This window comes from Chelonia mydas, chromosome 4, assembly GCF_015237465.2.
Source record: "Chelonia mydas isolate rCheMyd1 chromosome 4, rCheMyd1.pri.v2, whole genome shotgun sequence".
Classification (NCBI taxonomy): domain Eukaryota; kingdom Metazoa; phylum Chordata; order Testudines; family Cheloniidae; genus Chelonia; species Chelonia mydas.
In genome coordinates this window covers 11,887,934-11,914,394 of record NC_057852.1, presented here as the reverse complement: position 1 = coordinate 11,914,394, position 26,461 = coordinate 11,887,934, and the positions used below count along the sequence as shown (strand labels likewise).

At 53.2% G+C, this 26,461-nt stretch overlaps 1 protein-coding gene across 6 annotated transcripts in view; it reads left to right on the top strand.

Annotated features, from left to right (window-relative positions):
* PRAG1 (PEAK1 related, kinase-activating pseudokinase 1) overlaps nucleotides 1–26,461 on the top strand; it is a 79,503-nt gene that overhangs the window by 26,482 nt on the left and 26,560 nt on the right. The window contains exons 1-3 of one of the 6 annotated variants that reach the window (XM_007062842.4): nucleotides 7,968–8,327; nucleotides 12,207–12,624; nucleotides 15,360–17,224. In XM_007062842.4, the coding sequence (XP_007062904.3) occupies nucleotides 12,259–12,624; nucleotides 15,360–17,224 (2,231 nt within the window). In that variant the 5' untranslated portion in view covers nucleotides 7,968–8,327; nucleotides 12,207–12,258. Of the gene's footprint in view, nucleotides 1–7,967; nucleotides 8,328–8,423; nucleotides 8,510–9,651; nucleotides 9,752–12,206; nucleotides 12,625–13,081; nucleotides 13,187–13,288; nucleotides 13,583–15,359; nucleotides 17,225–26,461 lie in introns of those variants that run through there. The other 5 variants (XM_043545274.1, XM_043545273.1, XM_043545275.1 and 2 more) reach the window with 5 other exon arrangements.

The following is a 26,461-nucleotide window of genomic DNA, read 5'->3' as shown; positions in this document are numbered from 1 at the left end:
TCCCTCTGACCCTGCCCGATCCCTATACACGCCCCTGCCCCCTGCCCTACCCCCCAAACTCCCCTGCCCTCTATCCAACCCCCCGCTCCCTGCCTCCTTACCGCGTTGCCTGGAGCACTGGTGGCTGGTAGCGTGGCTGCACCAGGAGAGGCAGCCATGCCACGCAGCACAGAGCCCCGGGTCAGGCTGGGCTCTGCAGCCCCCCCGCCCAGAGTATGGCACCACGTGGTGGCATGGCTGCGGGGGAGGGGGGACAGCCTCCCGGGCCAGGAGCTCAGGGGCCGGGCAGGATGGTCCCGCAGGCCGGATGTGGCCCGCGGGCTGTAGTTTGTCCACCTCTGTTCTAATCCCTTGGGAATCAGGAAGAAGGGAAGTATGTGAGATTTGGGCGGGTCTGGCCTGTCTGCTTTGGAGAGAAGTCATGAGGCCTGCTTATTGGTTCTTGGCCATGAAGGGGTGCAGCTCCTGCGGCCAGGGGAGGGGGAAGGAGATAGGATGGTTAGGATCCTCTTGCATGTAATAGGAATGAACTGAGAACTGGGGTGACTGCCCACATGATGATCTTAGGTGAAAGGAGCCTTAATTGTCACTCAGCGTACAGCACTCCAGGGATCTGATCCAAAGCCCATTGATGTCAAAGGAACGTGTCCCATATGATAAAGTGCCTGAAATGTTTTTAGATTCTTAATTATTCTGCTACTGTTATTTACTCACTTATTATAATAAGGCTGGTGGGTAGAGGTTTTTCCACTGCTTTGTTACCTCTGACTTAATCGCAATAACATTTTTATGACTGGGATGTGGCTCAAGCAAGCTGCCTCTTAGACAAGCCCCACCAGTGAGCTTTCACCCCAAAGCTCTCAGCTGACCCGGGGAGACACCGCACAGATGCATGGCCCAGTGCCACGGCGTAGGGTCAGTCAGAGCTTTTCTCCCCTGACGAGCTGTACTGGCGTGCAGCACCCTCCGCTGACCATTGACAGGTAAATAAATCCTGGATTTGCTAAATAAGAATGTACAGAGAGCATTTAAATATCTGCCACGCTCCCTGTATCTCCATTCGGAGGCTGAGACTCTCGGGATGGAGACAGCCATTTTAATGCTACTTTCTGTCAGGGGCTCAGTTTTGTAATGCAAAAGATGGACTGTAAAAGCACTGGAAATCAAGGAGTTCCAGCCTGCACATTCGGGGGCTAATAGGACAGTTGGTTTAACTAGTAATAAATTTATACTTCTGAGAGCGGGAGGGGAGTTCGAATACCCGATAACAAACATCCATGAAACTGATCTTCAGTGCTTTCTAATTCTCCAACCTGGCCAGCTGGGAACTCCCCGGTTTGCTCATACATTTTTCAGCGTTGTTATATCTGACACTCTAAAAAGAGTTTGTGATCGACTCTCCTTTTGTAACAAGGTGAAATGCTCGGCATATTGGAGTTTTCATACACAAACGTGCCTCTGGGATTGCTTTAGGTCCTATGGTACACAGTTCATTCAGCACTCAGGGAAACTAGGCAACAGATGAGCACGTGTTACCGGAGGCGCTATAATCTCATTTTATCATTTTTATATGTTTATATTTTACGGGATGTGTGTGTGTGGGGGGTGTTTAGAAGCAGCTTTCATAGAATCACAGAACAGAGCTCATAGGGACCTTGAGAGCTCATTTAGTCCAGCCTCCTGCACCGAGGCAGGGCCAAGTAAATCTAGATCATCCCTGACAGGTCTTTGTCCAACCTGTTCTTAAAAACCTCCAGTGATGGGATTCCACAAACTCCCTTGGAAGCCTGTTCCAGAGCGTAACTACCCTGATCATTATAGGTTTTTCCTAAAATCTCATCTAAATCTCCCTGGCTACAGATTAAGCCCATAGTTTCTTGTCCTGCCTCCATTGGACATGCAGAATAATTGATAACAGTCCTCTGTATAATAGCCCCTAACATATTGAAAGATTATTATCAGGTCCCCCTTCAGTCTTATGTTCTCAAGACAAAACATGCCCGTTTGTTTAACCTTTCCTCAGAGGTCAGGTTTTCTAAACCTTTGTTCATTTTTGCTGCTCTCCTCTGCAGTCTCCCCGATTTGTCCACATCTGGCCCAAAAGGTGGTAGCTAAAACGGGACACTGTTCTCCAGCGGAGGCCTCACCAGTTTAGACAATTACTGCCCGGGTCTTACGTACAACACTCCTATCGATACACCCCAGAATGACATTAGCCCTTTTTTCCCCACATTGTTGACTCATATTCAATCTGTGATCCACTATAACCCAGGGATCCTTTTCGGCAGTATTACTGCCTCGCTAATTATTCCCCAGTTTGGAGTTGTGGGGTTGATTTTTAACTTCCTAAGTATAGTACTTTGCACTTGCCTTTTACATTTTATTTTTATTTAATTATGTATTTAATAAATAATGTACTCAATTGCTGTGAGAGGCTCTAGGGGAGGGCTGTGGGGGTGCTGAGGGAGGCGGTTGCAGGGTGCTGCTAGGGAAGGGCCGTGGAGGGGCTGGGGGAAGATTGGGGGGGCTGCTGGGGAGGAGTTGGGGGGGAGTGCTAAGGGAGGCCATTGGGGATGGGGGTGCTGCGGGGGGAGGCTCTGAGTGAGGGCCGTGGGGGTGCTGCTGTGAGAGGATTTGGGGATGGAGCTGTGGGGGGTGCTGCTAAGGGAGGCCACTGGGGGTAGGGTTCTGCTGGGGGAGGGTTATGGGGGGCTGGGGAGGCTCTAGGGCAGGGCCATGTGAGGGTCGCTGGGGGAGGATTTGGGGATGGGGCTGCGGGGGGGCTGCTGGGGGAGGATTTGGGGATGGGAGTGCAGGGGGGCTGCTGGGGGAGGATTTGGGGATGGGAGTGCAGGGGGGCTGCTGGGGAGGCTCTAGGGCAGGGCCATGGGGGGGCTGCTGGGGGAGGATTTGGGGAGGGTTATGGGGGGCTGGGACAGGCTCTAGGGCAGGGCCATGGGGCGGGCTGCTGGGGTAGGATTTGGGGATGGGGTTGCACGGGGGGCTGCTGGTGGAGGCTCTAGGGCAGGGCTGTGGGGGGGCTGCTGGGGGAGGATTTGGAGAGGGTTATGGGGGGCTGCAGGGGGAGGCTCCAGGGCAGGGCCGAGGGGGCGCTGCTGGGGGGGATTTGGGGATGTGGCTGCAGGAGGAGGCTCCAGGGCAGGGACAAGGGGGCGCTGTTGGGGGGGATTTGGGGATGGGGCTGCGGGGGGGGGCGCCCCAGGGCAGGGCCGAGGGGGGCTGCTGGGGGAGGACTTGGGGATGGGGCTGCAGGGGGAGGCCCCAGGGCAGGGCCGAGGGGGGGCTGTTGGGGGGGATTTGGGGATGGGGCTGCAGGGGGAGGCTCCAGGGCAGGGGCGTGGGGGGGGCTGATGGGGGGGATTTGGGGATGGGGCTTCAGGGGGAGGCCCCAGGGCAGGGCCGTGGCGGGGGGCTGCTGGGGGGGATTTGGGGATGGGGCTGCAGGGGGGGCCTGTTGGGGGGGAATTGGGGATGGGGCTGCAGGGGGGAGGCTCCAGGGCAGGGGCGTGGGGGGGGCTGATGGGGGGGATTTGGGGATGGGGCTTCAGGGGGAGGCCCCAGGGCAGGGCCGTGGCGGGGGGCTGCTGGGGGGGATTTGGGGATGGGGCTGCAGGGGGAGGCTCCAGGGCAGGGCCGTGGGGGTGCTGCTGGGTGGGATTTGGGGACATGGTTGCAGGGGGAGGCCCCAGGGCAGGGCCGTGGGGGGGGGCTGATGGGGCGGATTTGGGGATGGGGCTTCAGGGGGAGGCCCCAGGGCAGGGCCGTGGGGGGGGGCTGCTGGGGGGGATTTGGGGATGGGGCTGCAGGGGGAGGCCCCAGGGCAGGGCCGAGGGGGGCTGCTGGGTGGGATTTGGGGATGTGGCTGCAGGGGGAGGCCCCAGGGCAGGGGCGTGGGGGGGGCTGATGGGGGGGATTTGGGGATGGGGCTTCAGGGGGAGGCCCCAGGGCAGGGCCGTGGGGGGGGGATGCTGGGGGGGATTTGGGGATGGGGATGCAGGGGGAGGCCCCAAGGCAGGGCCGTGGGGGTTTGCTGCGGGAGGATTTGGGGATGGGGCTGCGGGGGGAGGCCCCAGGGCAGGGCTGTGGGGGGGATTTGGGGATGGGGCTGCAGGGGGAGGCCCCAGGGCAGGGCCGTGGGGGGGGGGCTGCTGGGGGGGATTTGGGGATGGGGCTGCGGGGGGAGGCCCCAGGGCAGGGCTGTGGGGGGGATTTGGGGATGGGGCTGCAGGGGGAGGCCCCAGGGCAGGGCCGTGGGGGGGGGCTGCTGGGGGGGATTTGGGGATGGCGCTGCAGGGGGAGGCCCCAGGGCAGGGCCGTGGGGGAGGGGCTTCTGGGGGGGGATTTGGGGAGGGGGCTGCAGGGGGGGCTGCAGGGGGAGGCCCCAGGGCAGGGCCGAGGGGGGGCTGTTGGGGGGGATTTGGGGATGGGGCTGCAGGGGGAGGCTCCAGGGCAGGGCCGAGGGAGGGCTGTTGGGGGGGATTTGGGGATGGGGCTGCAGGGGGGGCCTGTTGGGGGGGATTTGGGGATGGGGCTGCAGGGGGGAGGCTCCAGGGCAGGGGGGGGGCTGATGGGGGGGGATTTGGGGATGGGGCTTCAGGGGGAGGCCCCAGGGCAGGGCCGTGGGGGGGGCTGCTGGGGGGGATTTAGGGATGGGGCTGCGGGGGGGGGGGCCGCAGGACAGGGCCGTGGGGGGGCTGCTGGGGGGGGATTTGGGGATGGGGCTACAGGGGGAGGCCCCAGGGCAGGGCCGTGGGGAGGGGCTGCTGGGGGTGATTTGGGGAGGGGGCTGCAGGGGGAGGCCCCAGGGCAGGGCCGTGGGGAGGGGCTGCTGGGGGTGATTTGGGGAGGGGGTTGCAGGGGGACGCCGCAGGGCAGGGCTGAGGGGGGGGGGGCTGGTTGGGGGGATTTGGGGATGGGGCTGCAGGGGGAGGCCCCAGGGCAGGGCCGAGGGAGGGCTGCTGGGGGGGATTTGGGGATGGGGCTGCAGGGGGAGGCCCCAGGGCAGGGCCGAGGGGGGGCTGCTAGGGGGGATTTGGGGATGGGGCTGCAGGGGGAGGCCCCAGGGCAGGGCCGAGGGGGGGCTCCTGGGGGGGATTTGGGGATGGGGCTGCAGGGGGGGCTGCAGGGGGAGGCCCCAGGGCAGGGCAATGGGGGCGCTGCTGGGGGGGATTTGGGGATGGGGCTGCAGGGGGGGCTGCAGGGGGAGGCCGCAGGGCCGAGGGGGGGCTGCTAGGGGGGATTTGGGGAGGGGGCTGCAGGGGGAGGCCGCAGGGCAGGGCCAGGCTGCAGGGCAGGGCCGAGGCGGGGCTGCTGGGGGGGATTTGGGGATGGGGCTGCAGGGGGAGGCCGCAGGGCCGAGGCGGGGCTGCTGGGGGGGATTTGGGGAGGGGGCTGCAGGGGGAGGCCGCAGGGCAGGGCCGAGGGGGGGCTGCTGGGGGGGATTTGGGGAGGGGGCTGCAGGGGGAGGCCCCAGGGCAGGGCAATGGGGGCGCTGCTGGGGGGGATTTGGGGATGGGGCTGCAGGGGGGGCTGCAGGGGGAGGCCGCAGGGCCGAGGCGGGGCTGCTGGGGGGGATTTGGGGATGGGGCTGCGGGGGAGGCCGCAGGGCAGGGCCGAGGCGGGGCTGCTGGGGGGGATTTGGGGAGGGGGCTGCAGGGGGAGGCCGCAGGGCAGGGCCGAGGCGGGGCTGCTGGGCGGGATTTGGGGAGGGGGCTGCAGGGGGAGGCCCCAGGGCAGGGCCGAGGGGGGGCTGCTGGGGGGGATTTGGGGAGGGGGCTGCAGGGGGAGGCCCCAGGGCAGGGCAATGGGGGCGCTGCTGGGGGGGATTTGGGGAGGGGGCTGCAGGGGGGGCTGCAGGGCCGAGGCGGGGCTGCTGGGGGGGATTTGGGGAGGGGGCTGCAGGAGGAGGCCGCAGGGCAGGGCCGTGGGGGGGGCTGATGGGGGGGATTTGGGGATGGGGCTTCAGGGGGAGGCCCCAGGGCAGGGCTGTGGGGGGGGGCTGATGGGGGGGATTTGGGGAGGGCGCTGCAGGGGGAGGCCCCAGGGCAGGGCCGAGGGAGGGGCTGCTGGGGGGGATTTGGGGAGGGGGCTGCAGGGGGAGGCCCCAGGGCAGGGTCGTGGGGGGCTGCTGGGGGGGATTTGGGGATGGGGCTACACGGGGAGGCCCCAGGGCAGGGCCGGGGGGGAGCTGCTGGGGGGGATTTGGGGAGGGGGCTGCAGGGGGAGGCCCCAGGGCAGGGCCGAGGGGGGTCTGCTGGGGGGGATTTGGGGAGGGCGCTGCAGGGGGAGGCCCCAGGGCAGGGCCGAGGGGGGGCTGCTGGGGGGGATTTGGGGAGGGGGCTGCAGGGGGGGCTGCAGGGGGAGGCCCCAGGGCAGGGCAATGGGGGCGCTGCTGGGGGGGATTTGGGGAGGGGGCTGCAGGGGGAGGCCGCAGGGCCGAGGCGGGGCTGCTGGGGGGGATTTGGGGAGGGGGCTGCAGGAGGAGGCCGCAGGGCAGGGCCGTGGGGGGGGCTGATGGGGGGGATTTGGGGATGGGGCTTCAGGGGGAGGCCCCAGGGCAGGGCTGTGGGAGGGGGCTGATGGGGGGGGATTTGGGGAGGGTGCTGCAGGGGGAGGCCCCAGGGCAGGGCCGAGGGAGGGGCTGCTGGGGGGGATTTGGGGAGGGGGCTGCAGGGGGAGGCCCCAGGGCAGGGTCGTGGGGGGCTGCTGGGGGGGATTTGGGGATGGGGCTACACGGGGAGGCCCCAGGGCAGGGCCGGGGGGGGCTGCTGGGGGGGATTTGGGGAGGGGGCTGCAGGGGGAGGCCCCAGGGCAGGGCCGAGGGGGGTCTGCTGGGGGGGATTTGGGGAGGGCGCTGCAGGGGGAGGCCCCAGGGCAGGGCCGAGGGAGGGGCTGCTGGGGGGGATTTGGGGAGGGGGCTGCAGGGGGAGGCCCCAGAGCAGGGCCGAGGGGGGGCTGCTGGGGGGGATTTGGGGAGGGGGCTGCAGGGGGAGGCCCCAGGGCAGGGCCGAGGGAGGGGCTGCTGGGGGGGATTTGGGGAGGGGGCTGCAGGGGGAGGCCCCAGGGCAGGGTCGTGGGGGGCTGCTGGGGGGGATTTGGGGACGGGGCTACACGGGGAGGCCCCAGGGCAGGGCCGGGGGGGGCTGCTGGGGGGGATTTGGGGAGGGGGCTGCAGGGGGAGGCCCCAGGGCAGGGCCGAGGGGGGTCTGCTGGGGGGGATTTGGGGAGGGGGCTGCAGGGGGAGGCCCCAGGGCAGGGCCGAGGGAGGGGCTGCTGGGGGGGATTTGGGGAGGGGGCTGCAGGGGGAGGCCCCAGAGCAGGGCCGAGGGGGGGCTGCTGGGGGGGATTTGGGGAGGGGGCTGCAGGGGGAGGCCCCAGGGCAGGGCCGGTGGGGGGCTGCTGGGGGGGATTTGGGGAGGGGGCTGCTGGGGGAGGCCCCAGGGCAGGGTCGTGGGGGGGCTGCTGGGGGGGGGGGCTGCAGGGGGAGGCCCCAGGGCAGGGCCGAGGGGGGCTGCTGGGTAGGATTTGGGGATGTGGCTGCAGGGGGAGGCTCCAGGGCAGGGCCGGGGGGGGGCTGCTGGGGGGGATTTGGGGAGGGGGCTGCAGGGGGAGGCCCCAGGGCAGGGCCGAGGGGGGGCTGCTGGGGGGGAATTGGGGAGGGGGCTGCAGGGGGAGGCCCCAGGGCAGGGCCGGGGGGGGCTGCTGGGGGGTATTTGGGGAGGGGGCTGCAGGGGGAGGCCCCAGGGCAGGGCCGAGGGGGGCTGCTGGGGGGGATTTGGGGAGGGGGCTGCAGGGGGAGGCCCCAGGGCAGGGCCGAGGGGGGGCTGCTGGGGGGGCTGCAGGGGGAGGCCCCAGGGCAGGGCCGAGGGGGGAGGGCAGGGCGGGGCTCAGTGCCCGGCCGCCGGCAGCGCTGCCCCCGCCCCGCCGCTGTCCCGGGCGGGCAGGCTCGCAGGGCGGCGCGGAGCCGGCGGGCGAGGTCGGTGCGTCCCCGGGGTCGGGGCCGGCGGGCCGGGCATGTCTCTCGCCCCGCGCCGGGGCGCTGGGTGGGCCGGTGCCTGAGCCCTCCGCGGCCGGGCTCTCCCGCGGGCAGGCACCGCGCTGCAGCCGCCGCAGGGTCCGTGCGGCTGGCGGGAGCGGGGAGGCTGCCCGCGGCTGGGCTTCCCCGGGGGTTTCACTCGCTCCAGCCCGCGCTCCTGGTCTCTGCCCCCGGCTTCCCGGGGACTCGCTCGCGTCGTGCCTGGCAAGCCAGTGACCTGATCTCTCCTCGCCGCGCGGGGGCTTCGCTGCGACTCTTTGCCTGGCAGCAGGTAAGTCCCCCGCGAGCACATGGCTCCCACAAAGCCGCCGGAGAGCCCCGCCCGGGGCTCTGGCCGGGGGGAGCCTGCCAGCCCCCCGGCGTCGGCAGCCCGCTCGGGAAGAGGGCGAAGCCTTTGCAGACGGAGACAGGGAGTTCTGCATAAGGTTGTCGAAGGCCAGAGCGTTTGTCCGTGTACGGCGATTGGAAACCGTGAGACAAATGTGGTCTACGTTTGCGTTTGTTGGATTGAGCTTGGTTTCACGCTGCATTCCTGCCGTCGATTGGGTTACAGTACACCTAAAAAAAAAAAGTCTTAAAATCGTGTTTCGACTCTTAACTCCCTGACTTTATTTAGCCAGTGTAAGGCTGCCACTTCTTCTTTGCCTGCTTGGGCTTCTTTCCTCAGAAATATCTAAACCTGGCTAGGTTGAGTTAAAATTGCCTTGGTTATGCCTGCAAGTCAGACCCCTATCACCTTGGCGTTAGTTTAACAGACTTTACAACCAGCTAGCCTCTATTTTTCCATCACCCAAAAGCGTGTGATATCTTTTAGTGGCTTTTTATTTCATTGAAAATTCGGATTCTTTGAACTTAGTGATTCCAGGAACGTTTGGTTTAGCAAGTTTCTACCTGTTGCTTGTATTTAATTTCTTGTAATTTTGCAGTATTGGGAATTTTTGTGTGTTTTGCGGTAGACGTATACATTTAAAATTACATTGCAAATCTATATGGAAATCCTCTAGCATTGTATTGGCTTCACAGTTCCAAGTGACTTGATTTGTCATTAGTGGAACTGTTATGGACAAATTTTTATATATAGATTCCTGTTGAATAAGATGGATTTTGCATGGGGAAAAAAAGGAGTATAGCTAAGTCTGTGACTGGTGTCACCCTTTCGCAGAATTTGCATGACTGGGATACTTCTGTTACTCCCATCATTGCTCTTCTGGACCTGCGATAGTATCAAAACTTACTGTGTAAATTTCCTTTGATTTAAAAATAGTCATTCTATACTACCTAATATAGATACACGGTAAAGTTTTGCTAACAATTTAATTACTGCAATGTGGCTGTATATGGTGGTGGTTGTTCTCAATGTTGATGTTACAAACCTGCAGCGATTCAGGAAGCCTTTTTCAAACAAACAAAATCAGAATGTGATCTTCCATTCTTGTCCTTTTGGCTCCACAGATGTGTAGTTAATTAAATGTCTGAGAAGAATGTACACTTGTACTTTCAAATGTGAAATTATAAAAGGTGCACGCAGTGACTTAAATGACATCTTTGGCCATATGTGGCACAATGAGCTAAAAAATTAATGAATTATCATCATCTATTGCAGAATTTCTTTTTGCCTAATCCACTGCAAAGGATTTGGGGATATAGAGTCACAAGAACAAAGGTGAATGGTTTGTGGGTCACAGGTGCAAAAAGGTAGAGATTCCCACCTTAGTATATTCTTTAGTGTGGTTATTAATGAATTTTAATTAAATAACATTAAAAATGAAAATTAGAAAAGAAGCAATTTCTAGCTTCTTTGATATGGATTTAAATGAACTTGGCTGTTACTGCCCTCCCCTCCAATTATTTTTATTTAAGTTGTGTCACATGACACAGTAGTTCTTGTTTCGGAGTAGCAGCCGTGTTAGTCTGTATTCGCAAAAAGAAAAGGAGGACTTGTGGCACCTTAGAGACTAACAAATTTATTTGAGCATAAGCTTTCGTGAGCTACAGTTCACTTCATCGGATGCATTCTTGCGTGGCTAATTTAGCAATTTTTGTCATGGTATTAAACATGTTTCCCATTATAATCCTTTTGCCTACTTTTTGATCCCACTACTGGTATAAAAGGGAACTTCTGCTCTCCGACTGTCCAGACATTCAGAGTTCTAAAACCGTTAACTACTGCGTTATAAATCAAAAGCAATTTGAAAAATCTGGAGGGAAAATAAAGCAGGAATATATTATTTTTAAAAATTTGTAGGCTACGGTAATGCGTAAATAATATTGAATTGTGGAGCTCTGGCATTCACCCCATAGTTAATGTTGCAATTGAGTTTCCATTAGTACCATATTTTCCTCCTTCTGGAATCCACCAAAAAGTAACTTTTGACTCGCTTTCTCTCTCTGTCTCTCTCTGAGAACTAGTGCAGAGCACCAAGTTTAGTTGATCAAAGTCTAATTTCAAAAGTGAATTTTTAAATTTGGACCATGGCTAAAAATCGTTGACTCTTGTGAGCTTAGTATAATGCATCAAATGACTGAGTTTTTTTTTAAATAACAGCGCAGCAATCTTTCGCCCCTTTTCCTTGCAGAGAGAGACTTCAGAATGTAAACTAATTATTAGGGAGTCTTGTCAATGTAAAAAGGATTGGTTTTCAACCAAACAACCCAGGAGCTGCCAAGTCTCCTAAGGCTTGCACGGGACTGATGATTCCTTCAGCACTCAGGAGGACCATGGTGATATGTGCCTACAATGTTAATTTCATTTTAATAATGTTTTTGTGCGGCTGAGACTTAGCATATGATGTCTTTGTAGTGCCACCAAAGGATACTGGAGCCTCAGTCTGCAGCCTAAGTCTGGTAAAGCTAGTGCTCTTTGCTTCAGGGGATTTTGTTGATAACACTCAGCTGTTGCGATGGGTTAATACACTATAACACAGAGGATAGTGTATACAAAAGCTCTTATTCAGAGTTCAGTACTGAGGCCTAGGGGTACTGCTATCCAAAGGATTTGGGAATGACTTTGCTTCAAACCCCAGAATTTCTCTCTCACTCCCTAAAGCCCTGATTCTTGGAATGCCCCAAACTAGTGAGAGTTCCTAGGGAAGAGAGTTGCTTCACGTTGCTTTAGATTAGCATCTGTTGACCAAAGGAAAGTTTTAGGAATAAAAGGGCTAAGGGAGAACTCAGTATGGAAGGATTTTCATTGAGAGACATGTTTTATCTGCACATCTTCCCTTCTCAGCAACCCCATGGTTTTCCTGGGGTCAGCTAAATTGTCCCTGATTTCTGGGACTCCAGTCCCTAAAGATTTCTCTTAGGAGTTAGTTTCAGGTAGCTGTTGCGAGAATTTGGTTAAACTTGGCAGTAAAGAAAGGAGAATGACCCAAAACAGAAAAACTGTTCCTGGGGAATTTTCTCTTTCCATTACTGGAGAGGAAAGAGGGACAGGATTCCTCGTCTGTAACTAATCCAGGAGCAGAGAGTGGTTAATCTGTGAGTGTTCAATTTCAACCTTGCAGACAGTTAACTGAAACTATTATTTGTAACAACAGGTAACACAGATAAAAGCTTTCTTTCTCTCAAATCAGATCCAACGGCAGATTAACAGCCTTTGTTTCTGTGTCACCCTTTTCTTGGAAATGGTTTCTATTACTTTCCCATATAATCCTGATTTAGGGTGTAACTACTGTTAAATTTCAGGGGGATATGGTGGCTGCCAGGGCACTGGGTTACAGAACTCTGAGCTCTACCCTTTGCTTCACTAGTCCTGTTTCTTCCAGAAGTAATTTTGTGTTTAAAGGGAATTCCTCCCCCACATCCCATTTTCATAACCATGAATGGATATTTACAAGACACACCCTCTGTATCAGTTGCCCTTACCCTTGGTCTAGACCCGGTATGAGTCTGGTTATATGTGCTTGTTAAACAATGAATTACTTCTCGAAGGAATGCTGCTTGTTTGTTGTACGCTCCGTCCTTGTAGAGTTATGCATAGAGGCTTTTTAGGTGATTGTATAGGCTTTACCTAGGCAGCCAAAGAAGCCTTATAAACAGTGAGCCTTTGTAGTGAAAGTAGAGTAAGTGTAATTATAACCTCCCCCACTCCCCCTTTTTTAAATGAAAATCTTCCAATTGTCATGTATAAAACGTTCTGCCTTTCCAGGTAGCTCAGCTACAGGACAGTCTAAACCTTTAAGACCATCTTCAAAGGGTGAATGCAAAATGAACAGCAGAGCTCAGTACACAAGATGCAGAGGGCCATCTGTCTGAACCAGGAGGACTTGAAAATGTCTGTGTGCAGTAACTTTGTGGAGCACATTTGGAAGCCTGGCTCCTGCAAAAACTGTTTCTACTCCAAACGTTCCCACAGGCTGCAGGCATCCCTGGAGCTGGAAGCTAGTAGCTTGCCCTCACGCACCCTGAATGGAATTAGAACAAAGGCTGAGGATACAGCTCTGGAGGATGAGTGTGTAACTGCCGCACCTTACTCGAAGCCAACGATTGCAGTGAAGCCAACAATGATCAACCCAGATGTTTCTGACATCTGGGCGGATGTGAATATGAATGCAGATATCTCGCAGGTAATGATTAATAAGGGTGTGGTATCGTACAGTGCTGCGCCCGTTATAATATTTGCTTTTGGTGGGGAGCAATAAGGGTATTTGCTATGACAAGACTATTGCGTGTCGACCTCCATTACTTTTTATTTCTGGGTGTGTGTAAGCCAAGATCTTTCTTTTCTGCCTCATCTGCTTTCCACTGGGTTTTAAACCCCTCGACACCAGAGGTTTGTGTTTCCGCTGCAAAATGCTTGGCTTCCTGCGACACCACTCGTTAAATCTAGTGGGACCTTGTGTAAATTAGATAATACTGACCAAGATCACAAACAATTCTTAAAGAATCATGTATAAATCAGATACTTTAAAATAATATTAGTCGCTCAGTATCTTGTTACATTTTTAATTTTTAATTTTTTTTTTTTTCTGGTGAAAATTTTCTGCTTGACAACCTAAGGACTGAAATCCTCTGTTTATATGCTGTCTGGGGCAAACAGGGCCTGCTTCCCCTCACAGCCCCGCCGTGTGTCCCTCCATCCTGACTGGGAGGGACCACCCGTAGGAGTGAGAGGATCTTCATGCCCAGGTAGTCCTTGGCCTCTCTGCTGAGGCTGAGAGCAAGTTTGCCAAATGTAGCTGTTGCTGTGGTGTAGATACCTGCTCACTAATAACTGAACAATTTATTTCTCACAGACCATCAAACCACCATCAGCTGAAAATGGTTCGCTGTCAGGGTGGGCTGATAACCTGGCAGCCTAGTGAGTGTTTCTCTCTTCCACTGTGAATCTCCTGAACCATTCAGTCCCCCTTAATATCTTCCTAAATCTGATGGCTGAGGGGAGAACTGCGTATTGAGCAATGGTTACATCCAGAGATGGGACTAAGCAGCAGAATTCAGCTCGGTGTTTCTCCCGAAGTCTGGGGGCGTTCAGCTCTGGAGTTTTGATTCCCAGCCTTTCTCGCTATGCCAGATAAATGCTTGGTTAGGAGCTTGAATACTATGTGTTTTATCTTTGCCCGATCCTACTCGCTTCTCTCATATCCTTGAAATCTCTGCGTAAGCAAACTGATGACTAACTGTGCTAACCCCCCCAACTAACCAGTGAGCAGAGGGGGTGTGTCAGTGATACAGCTGCAGGGCAAAGTCTTCCTCTGGTGGCTGATCATTATAGCTATGTTGAATTCATCCTGCACCAGCCAGCCCTTTCTTTGAAACAAAGACTGCTCCCACCCAGCCAGAAAGCTGGAGGATTTCCTAATGTATGCCCTTCTCCCCACCTACAGTGGGGGCTGCTAATAATATACTCTGCTGTAGTGAACCATTTTATAGTGAAGTGGAATAAAAGTGCTCCAATGCATTTTATTAGAGTTTCAGTACTCTGATTTGCTTCTTTTTAGGGCCAAAGTCTCATTCAGGTAAACACAGCTTAACTTCATTGAAGCCAGTGGAGTTACACTGGTTTTCCTCCTGTTAGTGAGAGCAGAATTTGGCCGATGGTGAAGCTTTAGTTCCTTATAAGTGGATTCTACCATGTCAAATCCCTAGGAATGCAACAATTTAGCATTTAACAGGCATGGGTTGCACTCTGCATTCCATGGGATTCTCACTTCTCTTCCCTTATTGAACAGAGGACAAGAAGACTTATCACAATCTGATGGGGGAGGGAGGTGGCAAGGAAGATTCCTTGATTCCTGGTCTTACTAGAGCTGCTCTCCAATGGGAGTAAAGATAAGGTCTTCCCGAATGCGATGGGCATGCCCCCAGATACAAACAGTAGAACCTCAGAGTTACGAACACCTTGGGAATGGAGGAATGGGAATGAACGAACAAAACGTTATGGTGGGTCTTTTAAAAGTTTACAGCTGACCACTGACTTAATACAGCTTTGAAACTACTATACAGAAGAAAAATGCAGTTTTTAACCATCTTAAATTAAACAAACCCAGAAACAATTTCCTTACCTTGTGAAATTTTCTTTTAAACTTTCCCTTTATTTTTCTAGTAGTTTACATTTAACACAGCACTCTACTGTATTTGCTTTTGTTTGTTTGTTTGGTTCTGCTCTGCCTGATTGCGTTCTTCTGGTTCCAAGTGAGATGTGTGGTTGACTGGTCAGTTTTTAACTGGTGTTCATAACTCTGAGGTACTACTGTAGCTACGAGTGCCTCTGGCAAGAGCAGGAAGGAAGAGGTGCACTGCTACCACTTCCAGATGGAAGAAGAAGGGATCTTTTGCCAAGTAGGCCCTCTCCTGTTACAGTGGAAATTCCACATATAATGAAGTGTTTTTCATGAGGGGAATCCTTAGTTATAAGAGGGTTCCATTCTGTAAGATGTACAGCTACAAAGCTGGTTTATAAAATGGAAAGGAGACATAATGACACATGGAAAATGTACTCTTTGTAATCTATGCCTCTTTAATTCTATGTCGATGGCTCTAAATAGAATACACACATACCATGCGACAGGTTGAAAACGTTATTCCCTGTCCTGGCTAAGAACCTGACTAGGAAGGAAAGGGGATGCCTTATTCACTATATTGGCATAATTAATAATGCAAGGACTGCAAAGGGTGCAGAAGGTAGGACAAGTGTAGCTTCAGCAGACAAGGCTGCAGTAATCACCTGTGTGATGAGTACGCAGGTGCAGAGCAGAACTAACCACACACCTGAGGGGAGTCGGCAACAAAACACCATTTGCCATTTTTCTTTCTTTTAATGCCCATCCTGAATGTGTGTTTTTATCTTTGGCCCACGTAGGTCAGCTGGAGAATGGCGTCTGAAACCCACCTCATTGTGAAGCCAGGAGAAGCTCAGAGGACATGCCTCGACCACTTCAGCACCAGTGCTGTGAGAAAGCCCTTCGTTCATGATACACCGAATGACTGTGCTCCTCAGTATCTCCCAGGCTGCTCCAGGGCGGGCCTGGAAAACAGAGGGGAAAGAAATATCCCCTTCAACAGTTCAGTGTTGGAGAGCGAGATGGGTGGATGGGAGGGCAGAGCTATGCTTCGTAACAAGGAGAAGCTCGCCTGTCCACAGAAAGGGCTCTGCCACCAACCATCCATCTTTGCCGACCGAAGCACTGATTCCACCCCGGACTCTACCGGATGTCCAGCCTTTCGGCAAAGGGAAGGCACACCGCTGTCCTCAGAGAGCAGTGACAGCTGCTGCTCTCCTGGCTCTGAGAGTGAAAGTGGGGAGTACTGTTCGATCGCAGACTATTGTAGAGAGAGTCCTGTCCCACTGGACGCTCCGTGTCCACAGAGCAAGGTGGCCTGGCATGACAGTGAAAAGCCAGCCCTGAGGTTCTGGGGGCAGCAGGAGGCTGCGGGGAAACCACTGGCAAAGACAAGGGCAGTCAAGTTTTGTGAAGATGAATGCAGGCCGTTGAACTTAGACTCGAGTTTGCAAAGGGAACACTGTTTACAGGACTCTCTACAAAATAATACACGTTCGGAGCGAAAAACATTAGCACTTATCTCTGGCACTACCGCCCTGTCAGACAGTGTGGCGAGCAGCAACAGTAGCAGCAGTCCCCTGACTTTGCCCCAGGAGAACAATTGCTGTCCTCTCCTTGAGCAATCGAGTCTCGTGCGAGACAACTCCGGGGAAAACTCGAGCGACTCTCTGAGCACCGTCCCAGCACCACAACATGCCCCTCACACACAGCCTGCCCACAGCGAGCCCATTTATGCCGAGAGCACCAAGAGAAAGAAGGCGCAGGTAAATAATTCTGGCGTGCAAACAAAGAGAGAGGGGCCGGCACGCAGCCCTCTCAAAGAGCAGGCCCATGGCCCCTGGCGAGATGGGGTGCGGTACCTGAGCAGCGAAAGGGAGTACCAGGATTCAGCCACACAGGTAGCAGCAAAGATTACTATTATGGCAGCACACACAGACGAGGATAACAGGACAATATTTCTGAGCAGCCCAGACTCCGCTGTTGGGGTCCAGTGGCCCTGCAGTAGCCCCACCTCTCATCCAGACTTTGCGATCCCTTCGCCTTCCTTTGGGCACAGAGAAGGCTCTCAAGCCGGCAGTGAGGTGGGTTCGGGTGAAAGCAGCCCGAGGTTTCACCAGCAAACGCAGAGCAAGGGCGTAGTTAATGAGAGTCCTGCTGTTCCCCCAAAGATGTCCACGAGCAGCCCGCCCGGCAGCGAGGGGACTACCATGCCTTCAGTCAAGTCTCCTGGGGCAGAGCTCTGTGACAGTAATGGCCACGGTGACACCAGCACCCAGTTCTCATCAAGGAACTGTACGGATCCTAGTGCCTTGGGGACTCTGCCTTCTCTCTGCTCTCATAGTAACAGGGTCTCTGCAGAGGAGCCCAATAGGGGTCCTCCAGGCTCGTCCCATGAGCGGAGGCATAAATACTGCGGTGCAGGATGGAGCAGGCAGTGCCGGATAGAGGAAGAAGAGGAGGAAGAACAGGGCTTTTTAACCTGCACACAGGCCAGGGAAGTGGAGAATGGAACAGCTTGTCCCCATCACGGGGAAGACTGCTCTGGGCAGGACAAAAAGACTGGGATGAGCAAATCAGCATCTTTTGCTTTTGAGTTCCCTAAAGACAGCAGTGAAACTGAGGAATTTGCACCACCTCCTCCACCTCCAAAGAAACAGCCCAGGTATAGACCGATGTGCGTGAGTGTACATGTGCTAATTTACATACTGTGGATAGTCACAAATGATCTGTTCTAAGTCAGTGGTTCTCTACCTAGTTACCATTGTGGGCCGTGTATGAGGCCAACAATGTGTTACGTGGGCCGCACCCAACACTACCTGTGGATGTCACATGGGCCGGAACTTTGTTCTGATTGGGCCACAGGTTGAGAACCACTGTTCTAAATGCTCCCAGCCAAAATGTCTGCTGCAGGGAGAGATTAGAAGGAAGCTTCCTCCTTTTGTCCTTAGTTAAAATCTAAACAGCCCGATAAAAACTGACTTTCTGGAACATAGGGAACTGCTGTGTAGCTGTATAATTGCTTTCTCAGCATACCAGATTGCCTGTAAGCCCCTCTGCAAATGCTGTGATTAGTTATGGCAAGGGGTCGGGGCTGATACGAAGAAATAACCTGTTTTGTTTCTCTTTTGATCATTGTATTCATATGCCAGTCACATAAAGATCCAGGAAATTCAGCATTTCCCTGACATGGGCAGAGAAGCCCTCGCATGTGCAGGTATACTCTGGTACAAACTGATGAACTTGGTACAAGATCCTACGTTATTTATCGGCCTCTGTTATGAGGGAGCTTATAGCACGGCCTGTCGATAAGGTTGCTCAACACTTTCCATAATAAGACCCTGTGTTCAGTTGCTTGTAACTTTGCCACCCTTTAACCATCTGCGCTGACATTTTCCATGCTGGGCATCTGCCTCGGTTGAATTTGTTTGGAAATTTTCAGCTAAAATGGTTCAAGAACAAAGTCGGGGAAAAATACCTTGTTTAGTGTGTGTTTAAAAAATAGGGTATTGCAGACATCTGGTTGAGAAGCTCTAGCACCTCCCTGCTGTGAAACAGGGACTTGAAATTTGGTGGTACAGGATGTGATCATGTAACTAAAGACTGTATCATGATGTGTATACACAAGAAGGGAGAATTAAGGTTGCACAAGCCACCTTAATTTTGGCGTATTCTAACTTTATATATATATATATATATATATAATAATATGAGGGAAAGCTGTCCATCTGGGAAGGACATCGTTGTGCTAGGTATTAAATCACACTAGGCTTCCACTATATAATTGGCACTCTCAAAATGCGTTCAATTCTTTATCTGTAGCTGAGTGTCCCTCAAAATTGAAATCCAGTCAGGAGCTTGAGTACTGAGGGGTAGTGACTTTCCTCTTCCAGTCACTGGTTTGAATTCAGCCTCGGTCAGTAGTGACTGAAGTACTAACACCTGATTGCTGCCTGGTGACCCGGGAAAGGCACGTGGTGGGCTCTGTCCCATCTCAGTGCCCCGGTGACCCCGTCACAAAACCCAGACCCAGACCTGGACGTCCCCAGTGAGTGTTAATGGAGAAACTAAGTATTGCGAATGCATGGAGGCTGAGCTGCCCTCTCCCCCCTAGCTAGGGCCCCCTCAGGCCATGGTAAAGGTATATTTATTGGCTGAGGAGAGTGGGGAATTTTGCAGGCCTGCTGCCCGCGCCCTCCCTGTACTTGTTCTGGGGATAAATGTCAATGGAGGAGCTTAGCCTGCAGGGCTGTCAGCAGTTTCTGTCAGAGCCACTTGAAACAACTCAGCCCATTGCCAGATCTCTCAGTACAATTGCACAGACTGAAAGCTCTGCCAGCCAGGTGCACGGCCACTGCAGTGACGTGGGCCACGCAAGCCCTTAGATCAGTGGATGTGAGTGAGGGTCACCGCCACGCCTGAGAACTGGGTTGGGGGTGGTAACGTTTGAGCTGCCTGGCTGCGTGTGAGATGATAGGTTCACAGTGTAGCCGGAGTCAGGGGGTGACTTGCGGCACCACCCCGGGAGAGTGCTCGGAGAACAGACCCCGGTTCCCTCGCTCACATGGGTTTATGAAGGTTTCTTACAGCGTAACTAAGAGAAGAAATGAGCTTTTTGAAAAGAAAAGGAGTACTTGTGGCACCTTAGAGACTAACCAATTTATTTGAGCATAAGCTTTCGTGAGCTACAGCTCACTTCATCGGATGCCCGATGAAGTGAACTGTAGCTGACGAAAGCTTATGCTCAAATAAATTGGTTAGTCTCTAAGGTGCCACAAGTACTCCTTTTCTTTTTGTAAATACAGACTAACACGGCTGTTACTCTGAAACCTGTCTTTTTGAAATGGTTTAACAGTGAACAAATGACATGGGGGGGAGGGAAATGAAGCAAAGAACAAAAAGCTTTAAAACTCATCCCAGGCCGAGGGACAAGAGTGCGTTCCTAGCATGGCATCTTTTCTGAACAGACCTACCTTACGTGACCCCTAAGCAAAGCCAACATCAAATGCTCTTCCTGCTGAGCTGGGGCACCTCCAGGTTGCAGGCACAGGCAAGAAAGGGGCTACAGAGAGAATGAGCTTTCATGCTTTATTTTGAGCCTTTAAAGATATCCGCCGAGACATTTTTAGCTGTGAGCCCAGGAATTTCCTTTCAGGGCTGTTCCCCGCTCTGTATCTCGCATTGAACTGTGGTTTGTGATTGAGATTTGGTCTAGTTCAGACCTAAGAAGCAGAGAAGCAGAGTTGTGGTGGCTGGTTGCTATTGGGAAAGGATAGTTTTAGGACCTCCCTGAGTCTCACTTTAGCATGCTGGAATTCATACAGGAAATGATTCATAGAAGAGAGAAACAGAAGTCCCTAGCAGGGCCGGATGAAGGCAATCTGCATCCCTTGACACCATCAGTCCCCCTGGCCCTGCCCCTCCATTGTGGTCCCAATTACCATTTAGCATGGCAAGGAGCTCCCTCCCTTGCCCAGAGAGGCAGGAGCAGAAGTAGGGAGCCCCTTTTTCCCGGCAGAAGCAGCAGCAAGGATCGTTGTCCTCCTCCTGTGAGCAGCTGGGGTCTTCTTTCCATCTAGAATGGCAGCAGTGGTGGCAGGAGGACCCCTCAGTTCTAACACCCCAGTAGCTGGGGTATCTGCTTGTATGGGGGAGTCAAGCCTGCTGCATTCTTCCCCTCCTGCTGGGCTGGGGTTGGAGTTAGCACCCCTCTGGAGGCAGGGGGCAGCTCCCTGCTCTCAGAGGTATTGTCTCAGGCTCTCTGAACACTCAGGGTGAGGTTACTGCAGTTGTTCCTCTTGAGTCACCTTTAAAGCTTTTCTTCACATCTTTGAGGGCCAGAAAGTACTTAAAAATACTGCGATTCTGACATCCCTATTGCATGACTCCCGTGGCTTGGGTCCTAGTTACGGGGGTGGTTCTGTCCACTTGTACCTGGATGACAGACAGTGGTCATTATGTCTCACTAGCAAATGCCTTGATCCAAGCTGCCAGATCTACCTGCTGTCACCCAAAGAGCACAGACTTGCCCAGCTGCCAAATCTCCTGCAGCCACCACAAGAAGCTTCCTGATCAGGGGCACAGCTGCTCCAGTTGGATAAATTCACAAAGATTGGGGTCCTTTTGAGTGCCCTCGTTTTCCTTTTAACCTCTACTTCTTTGAGCATGTTTCATGCACAGGATGCTGTGCTCTTATTTGTGTGTATGCACAGTACGTGTTTGTGTGTGTGTACGGGGTGTGTGTATATATTATTACTCCTCTTGATCTTTGACAAATACTGCAAGCAACAGTTATACAAATTATTTATTTGCTTAATATATGAAACCTTAATAAATATTATTGATTGAAGTGGTCAGAATACAGTCAAAACTTGGTCATGGAAGATAGGAAAATCGGTTTCTTTGGCTTCCATGACATTGAGACTCACGTGGACGTGTGAGGCTAGATCCTTACCTGTGGCTGAGGAACACTCAGGGCAACTTGGGAAGGGAGAGGTGTGCGCAAAAGTGACTTTCCGCCAACTTTGTACTCCTCATCCGGGGCAGTCTGTGTGCAGGTCTGGCCCTAGGCATACGTTGGAACTGTCTAAAGGCTGCTCTCAATTATGCTAGCTGTCATTGGCCTTATAGCAGCCATGCATTGCCCGTGTGCAGGGAGGCACAGAGCTTGCCCGCTGTCCGCCAGCCATGCCCCCTACGCCAGCCTGAGGGAGGAAGGGTGGCATAGGAGTCACTGTGCCAGCTCTATGGCACTGAAGGATCCTTCCACATTGGCATGATCCTCCCATGGCCTGCTAAAATGGGTTAGGGCCATTTTGTGCTAGCAGAGCTATGTAAAGCAGACTCAGTATAGGCGAGAATCTGGGCCTTAATATTTCTTGCTCATTTAAATGTCTAGTTATAATAGTAAACAGATCTTTGCTACGCACTAGAAACCAAACAGAAGGTGGCATTAGTTTTCGGGAGACTGGTGAGCTTTCCCACTTGGTAGTCAGGCTAATGGAAGACCGAGCATGTCATAGAACCAAGTGGGGAAATGGCTTTTCTTTGGGGCGTAGATAAGGAATGCTTGAAAATAGTTACCTTAAATTGTACCTTGGTGAAAGGAGCTTTCCGCATCTATCAATGTGTGGGGAAAGTAATGGGGAGGGAAGAGAGAGAAATATGAAGGCAAGAATGGTCCTTTGAAGATGTCTGACTTTTCAAGGTAAAAGGCATTTCCCATTAACTTCTGTGGTGCCTTCAAGCAGGAGTCGCCTTGAGACTCGACAAGTATAAACCATGTGTCCTGACAGTTTGACAGTGCAGGAAAAGAGGTTCACAGTAACACATTGTATATTGAAGTTAAGCCTCACGCACTCTTCCCAGCGTTGAATTTATTCGTTTTTCCTTTTACATCTTGTGCTTTACTGCATGCGTGTGGTTTTGTGCAGGGAAAATGAAACCTATTTGATTAGTTTTTTCTAATGACAATTACTTATTTTAAAGCAATCTAGAATATATTTTCAAAGTTGAGAAACAAAGACCAAACATGTAATGTGTTAAGGTTGTTCACCCTCAGCTATAACAGTTTTAAAAAAACAAACCAACAAAAGCCACCTTTGCAGTATTTTCATGGTGCAAATAAGGCTGTGGTCTGGAATGAGAGTTCTCTCCAAGGTAGCTGCAAGCACATTTACAGACAGGTTTTAAACAATGGGGTTGTGCCCCTTTTTTTGTATTTTTGGATATATACAAAAAGTTCTGGACCTCTTCTGTATGTTTAAGGGGGAGGGGTACTGCTTGTTTTAAAATTAGACTGTTAGAGCTGGTCTCTCCTGGAACTCTGTGGAAAACCAAAGAACTAGTTGAATTATGACATCACAAGAAAAGAGATTAAAAGCTGATTAATTGAAAGGGGAAGGGATGTTTAGTCGGTTTCAAATTAATTAGCCATTGTAACAGTTTACAATGCGATGTGGTGGATTCTCTGTCACTTGGAGTCTTTAAATCAGGGGTGGGCAAACTATGGCCCAGGGGCTCCCACCGGGCAGCAGGGTCCGGGGCTTGCCCCGCACTGCGCGTGCAGTGGCTGTGCGTGGCTCCTGGAAGCAGCGGCATGTCCCTCCTCTGGCTCCTACACGTAGGGGCAGCCAAGGGGCTCTGCATGCTGCCCCCGCCCCAAGTGCCGCCCCTGCAGCTTCCATTGGCCAGGAACATGGCTAATGGGAGCTGCAGGGGTTGCGCCTACGGATGGGATAGCATGCAGAGCTGCCTGGCTGCACTTCCGTGTAGGAGCTGGGGGGGGGACATGCCATTGCTTCTGGGAGTTGCTTGAGGTAAGTGCCACCCGGAGCCTGCACTCCTGACCCTCTCCCATGCCCCGACCCCCTTCCCCAGTCCTGATTCTCCCCCCCCCCTCCTGCCCTCTGAACCTCTTGGTCCAAGTCTGGAGCATCCTCCTACACCCCAAACCCTCATTCCCAGCTCCAGCCAGAGGGCCCCCCCTCCCCCGCACCTCAACCCCCTGCCCCAGCCCAGAAACCCTTCCTGCACGCTAAACTCATTTCTGGACCCACCACAGAGCCCGCACCCCCAGCTGGAGCCCTCACCCCTTCACCCCCTCCTGCACCCCAACCTCCAATTTTGTGAGCATTCATGGCCCGCCATACAATTTCCATACCCAGATGTGGCCCTCGGGCCAAAAAGTTTGCCCGCTCCTGCTTTTAAATCATCATTGGATGGCTCTTTCTAAAAGAGAGGCTCTGTTTCATTCACAAGTTATTGGGACTGATGCAGGAATCCCTGGGTGAAATTCTCTGGCCTGTGTTACGCACCAGGGTCGGACTAGATGATCATAATGGTCCCTTCTGACCTTAAGATGTATGACTCTAATCTTTTTTATAAGCCATTAAAAAATCTCTAGGTTAAAGTTATTTTTGGCATTCGTCTCTAATTGTTTCCAACAAAATTAATACATCTTCATAATATATTCTAATAAATACATGACTCATATTTTGAAAGCGAATAGACGAGTATGGCTTGACAAATTCTGTTGTTAGTCTGTGCTGTAAACCAGACGATAAATGAGATCAGGGCACACAAAGGCTGCCTGTTTGAGGGTTGTAGCTTTTGACAGAGGCTTTAGTGTCTTACCACGAAAAAAGGAGAGAGAGATACAAAGTGGTGATGGTAGAAACAGAATCACAAGGAAAAAGCTTAAAATGCAGAGAGATCAGATTCGTTTCTAACTGGAAATGATTGCCAAATGGATGATCACGCTAGATCTGGCTTTGTGAATTAGTGTATGATTTTACATGATTGTAATGCTAGATTTCAGAATTTTATCATCTATTTAAAACCCCCCACAGGGCCAGCTTCAGCTATTTGGATTTGTGAGAGTGGATCAAGTGGCTGAAATAAAGTATTATTCTGGCCGCAATACACTTTTCTTTATAATTTCCTTTTTGTTGAATTTTTTTAGGCATACAAAGTCTATTCAAGTGAGAAGAAAGAATGATGGAAATCGACTTTATTTTTAGCTTCCTATTTCTAGGACACTGTAAATGCATGAACAGGAACCAGAATCATTAAAGCAATCTTAAGATAGATAGCCCGCTTTAGTTGCCATTAGGACAGCCTTAACTAAAGTACTGTAAATATTTAATAGTGAGGAAAGTAGAGAACAAAATACATCTCCAGGACATGCAGATGCTGACCTGGAAGCACTTCTCGTGCGCTAGAGTGTGTTTCATGGGGCAAGGTGGCTTCGGAGGCCAACTCAGCAAAGCATTTAGGACTGCGTCCAGCTCTGCTGAAGTCACTGGAAGGTTTGCCACAGATGCAGAATCCGGCAGTTAGACGTGCATTTCAGCATGAGGTTAAGTGCTTTGCAGAATGAGCGACAAAACCAGGAATGCTTCTGGCACTGTGGATGCGTCGTCAGATTCTCTTGTCGGGACACTTTCTGACATGAAGGGACAAAGGGAGAATCCGTGTTCTAGTACAGAGAAATAACTGATTTGCAGTAGTCTCTGTGGATGTGGTGTGACTAGATAGATGGAGACACTACAAAAATACAAATAAGAATCCATATGTAATGATCATAAAGGTGAACATTAACACTCAGTCCCTTGATGGGGATTTGGGACACTGGAGAATTTTAGTTCCATAAAAATAAGCTCTTGACTGCTTGGCATAGTCTGCCCCCATGTGCGTGTTTATGGGTCAAGTTAGAGTGCAAACCAGTGTGTGTGGCATGTTTGCGGGTAGGGGATTGGATGGGAGGAGAAATCCAACTAGTATCTTGGTTTTTGTTTAAAGGGAAACGATGATTGTTGGCAGGGGCTGGGGTGGTGTCAAACGTAGATCAGAATAAATGGAAACAGGAAACGTGCTTACTTTTAAAAATAGTCCCATATTGAAATAGCGATTGAATGACTTTATGTCCGTTCATGTCTACGGAGGCTGGGCATATGCAAGAAAGGAAAGCAAAACTCAGACAGACACAGGACAGAGCTGGCTTCTCAGGCTTAGCATCCCACCAAGTTTTGTGTGTGATAGAAAATCGTATGTTGGTATCTCTGTGTATGATTCTTCACATGATTATTGCTTGGTGTGCTGGACAAAGACGCATCCTTTATTGACTCGGGCGACTAGTCAGCAAAGAAGGGTTACGTGGGGCCACCCTGTTCTTGTCTCTTGTACCTAGTGTGAATAGTTGCTCTACATCCGTGCCCTGGGTAGGAGCTGGGTAATGAGGCATATCCTTTGCTAACAACTAGGGTGAGCGCTGGGTACTGCTGAATTGGGGCTCAACGTGGTAGTGCTACGAAGGAAGCCGTGTTCAGAAAGGGATTTCTGCAGACTTGTAATTCTCTGTTTTTAAAGCTTGTTTTCAGATGTTCATTCCAGTGCAAGTGGAGGGAGCTTGTTCACATACCCTTGTCCTGGAGCAGCCGGGACAATGATAACCTCATGCCTTTCCACCGTACGCCCCATAACGTACGATTCCTGGAGAGTGAACGGGAGGAGAGCAGGTCCCATCTGCAAAGATGGTGCCCACACAAGTGTGCCCTCTATCCCCCTCCACAAACACAGCCCGAAAATCATTATAGCTGTTCCAAGCCATTGAGATTTATAATGATTTTACCAGGTGTTGACTAAGGCTTCTGGAACATGCTGAACATGATTGGTCCCTGTATACCAGGAGTGGGCAAACTTTTTGGCCCGAGGGCCGCATCTGGGTATGGAAATTGTATGGTGGGCCATGAATTCTCATGAAATTGGGGGTTGGGGTGCGGAAGGGGGTGAGGGCTCCAGCTGGGGGTGTGGGCTCTGTGGTGAGTCCAGAAATGAGTTCAGTGTGTGGGAAGGGGCTGGGGCTGGGGCAGAGGGTTGGTGTGCGGGGGAGGGGAGAGGAGGGCTCTGGCTGGGGGGTGCAGGCTCTGGGGTGGGGATGGGGATGAGGGTTTGGGGTGCAGGAGGGTGCTCCGGGCTGGGACCAAGGGGTTAGGAGGGCAGGACAGGAAACAGGGCTGGGGCAGGTGGTTGGGGCACGGGAGGAGGTCAGGGGTGCAGGCTCCGGGCGGCGCTTACCTAAAACAACTCCCAGAAGCAGCAGCATTTCCCTCCTCCGGCTCCTACGTGGAGGTGCAGACAGGCTGTTCTGCATGCTGCCCCATCCGTAGGCGCCACCCCTGCAGCTCCCATTGGCCATGGTTCCTGGCTAATGGGAGCTGCAGGGATGGCACTTGGGGCGGGGGCAGCATGCAGAGCCCCTTGGCTGCCCCTTCGTGTAGGAGCTGGAGGGGGGACATGCTGCTGATTCCAGGAGTCTCGCAGAGCAAGCCCCCGACCCCGCTCCCTGACCAGAACGCTGGAGCGGGGCAAAACCCGGACCCTGCTCCCCGGCGGGAGCTTG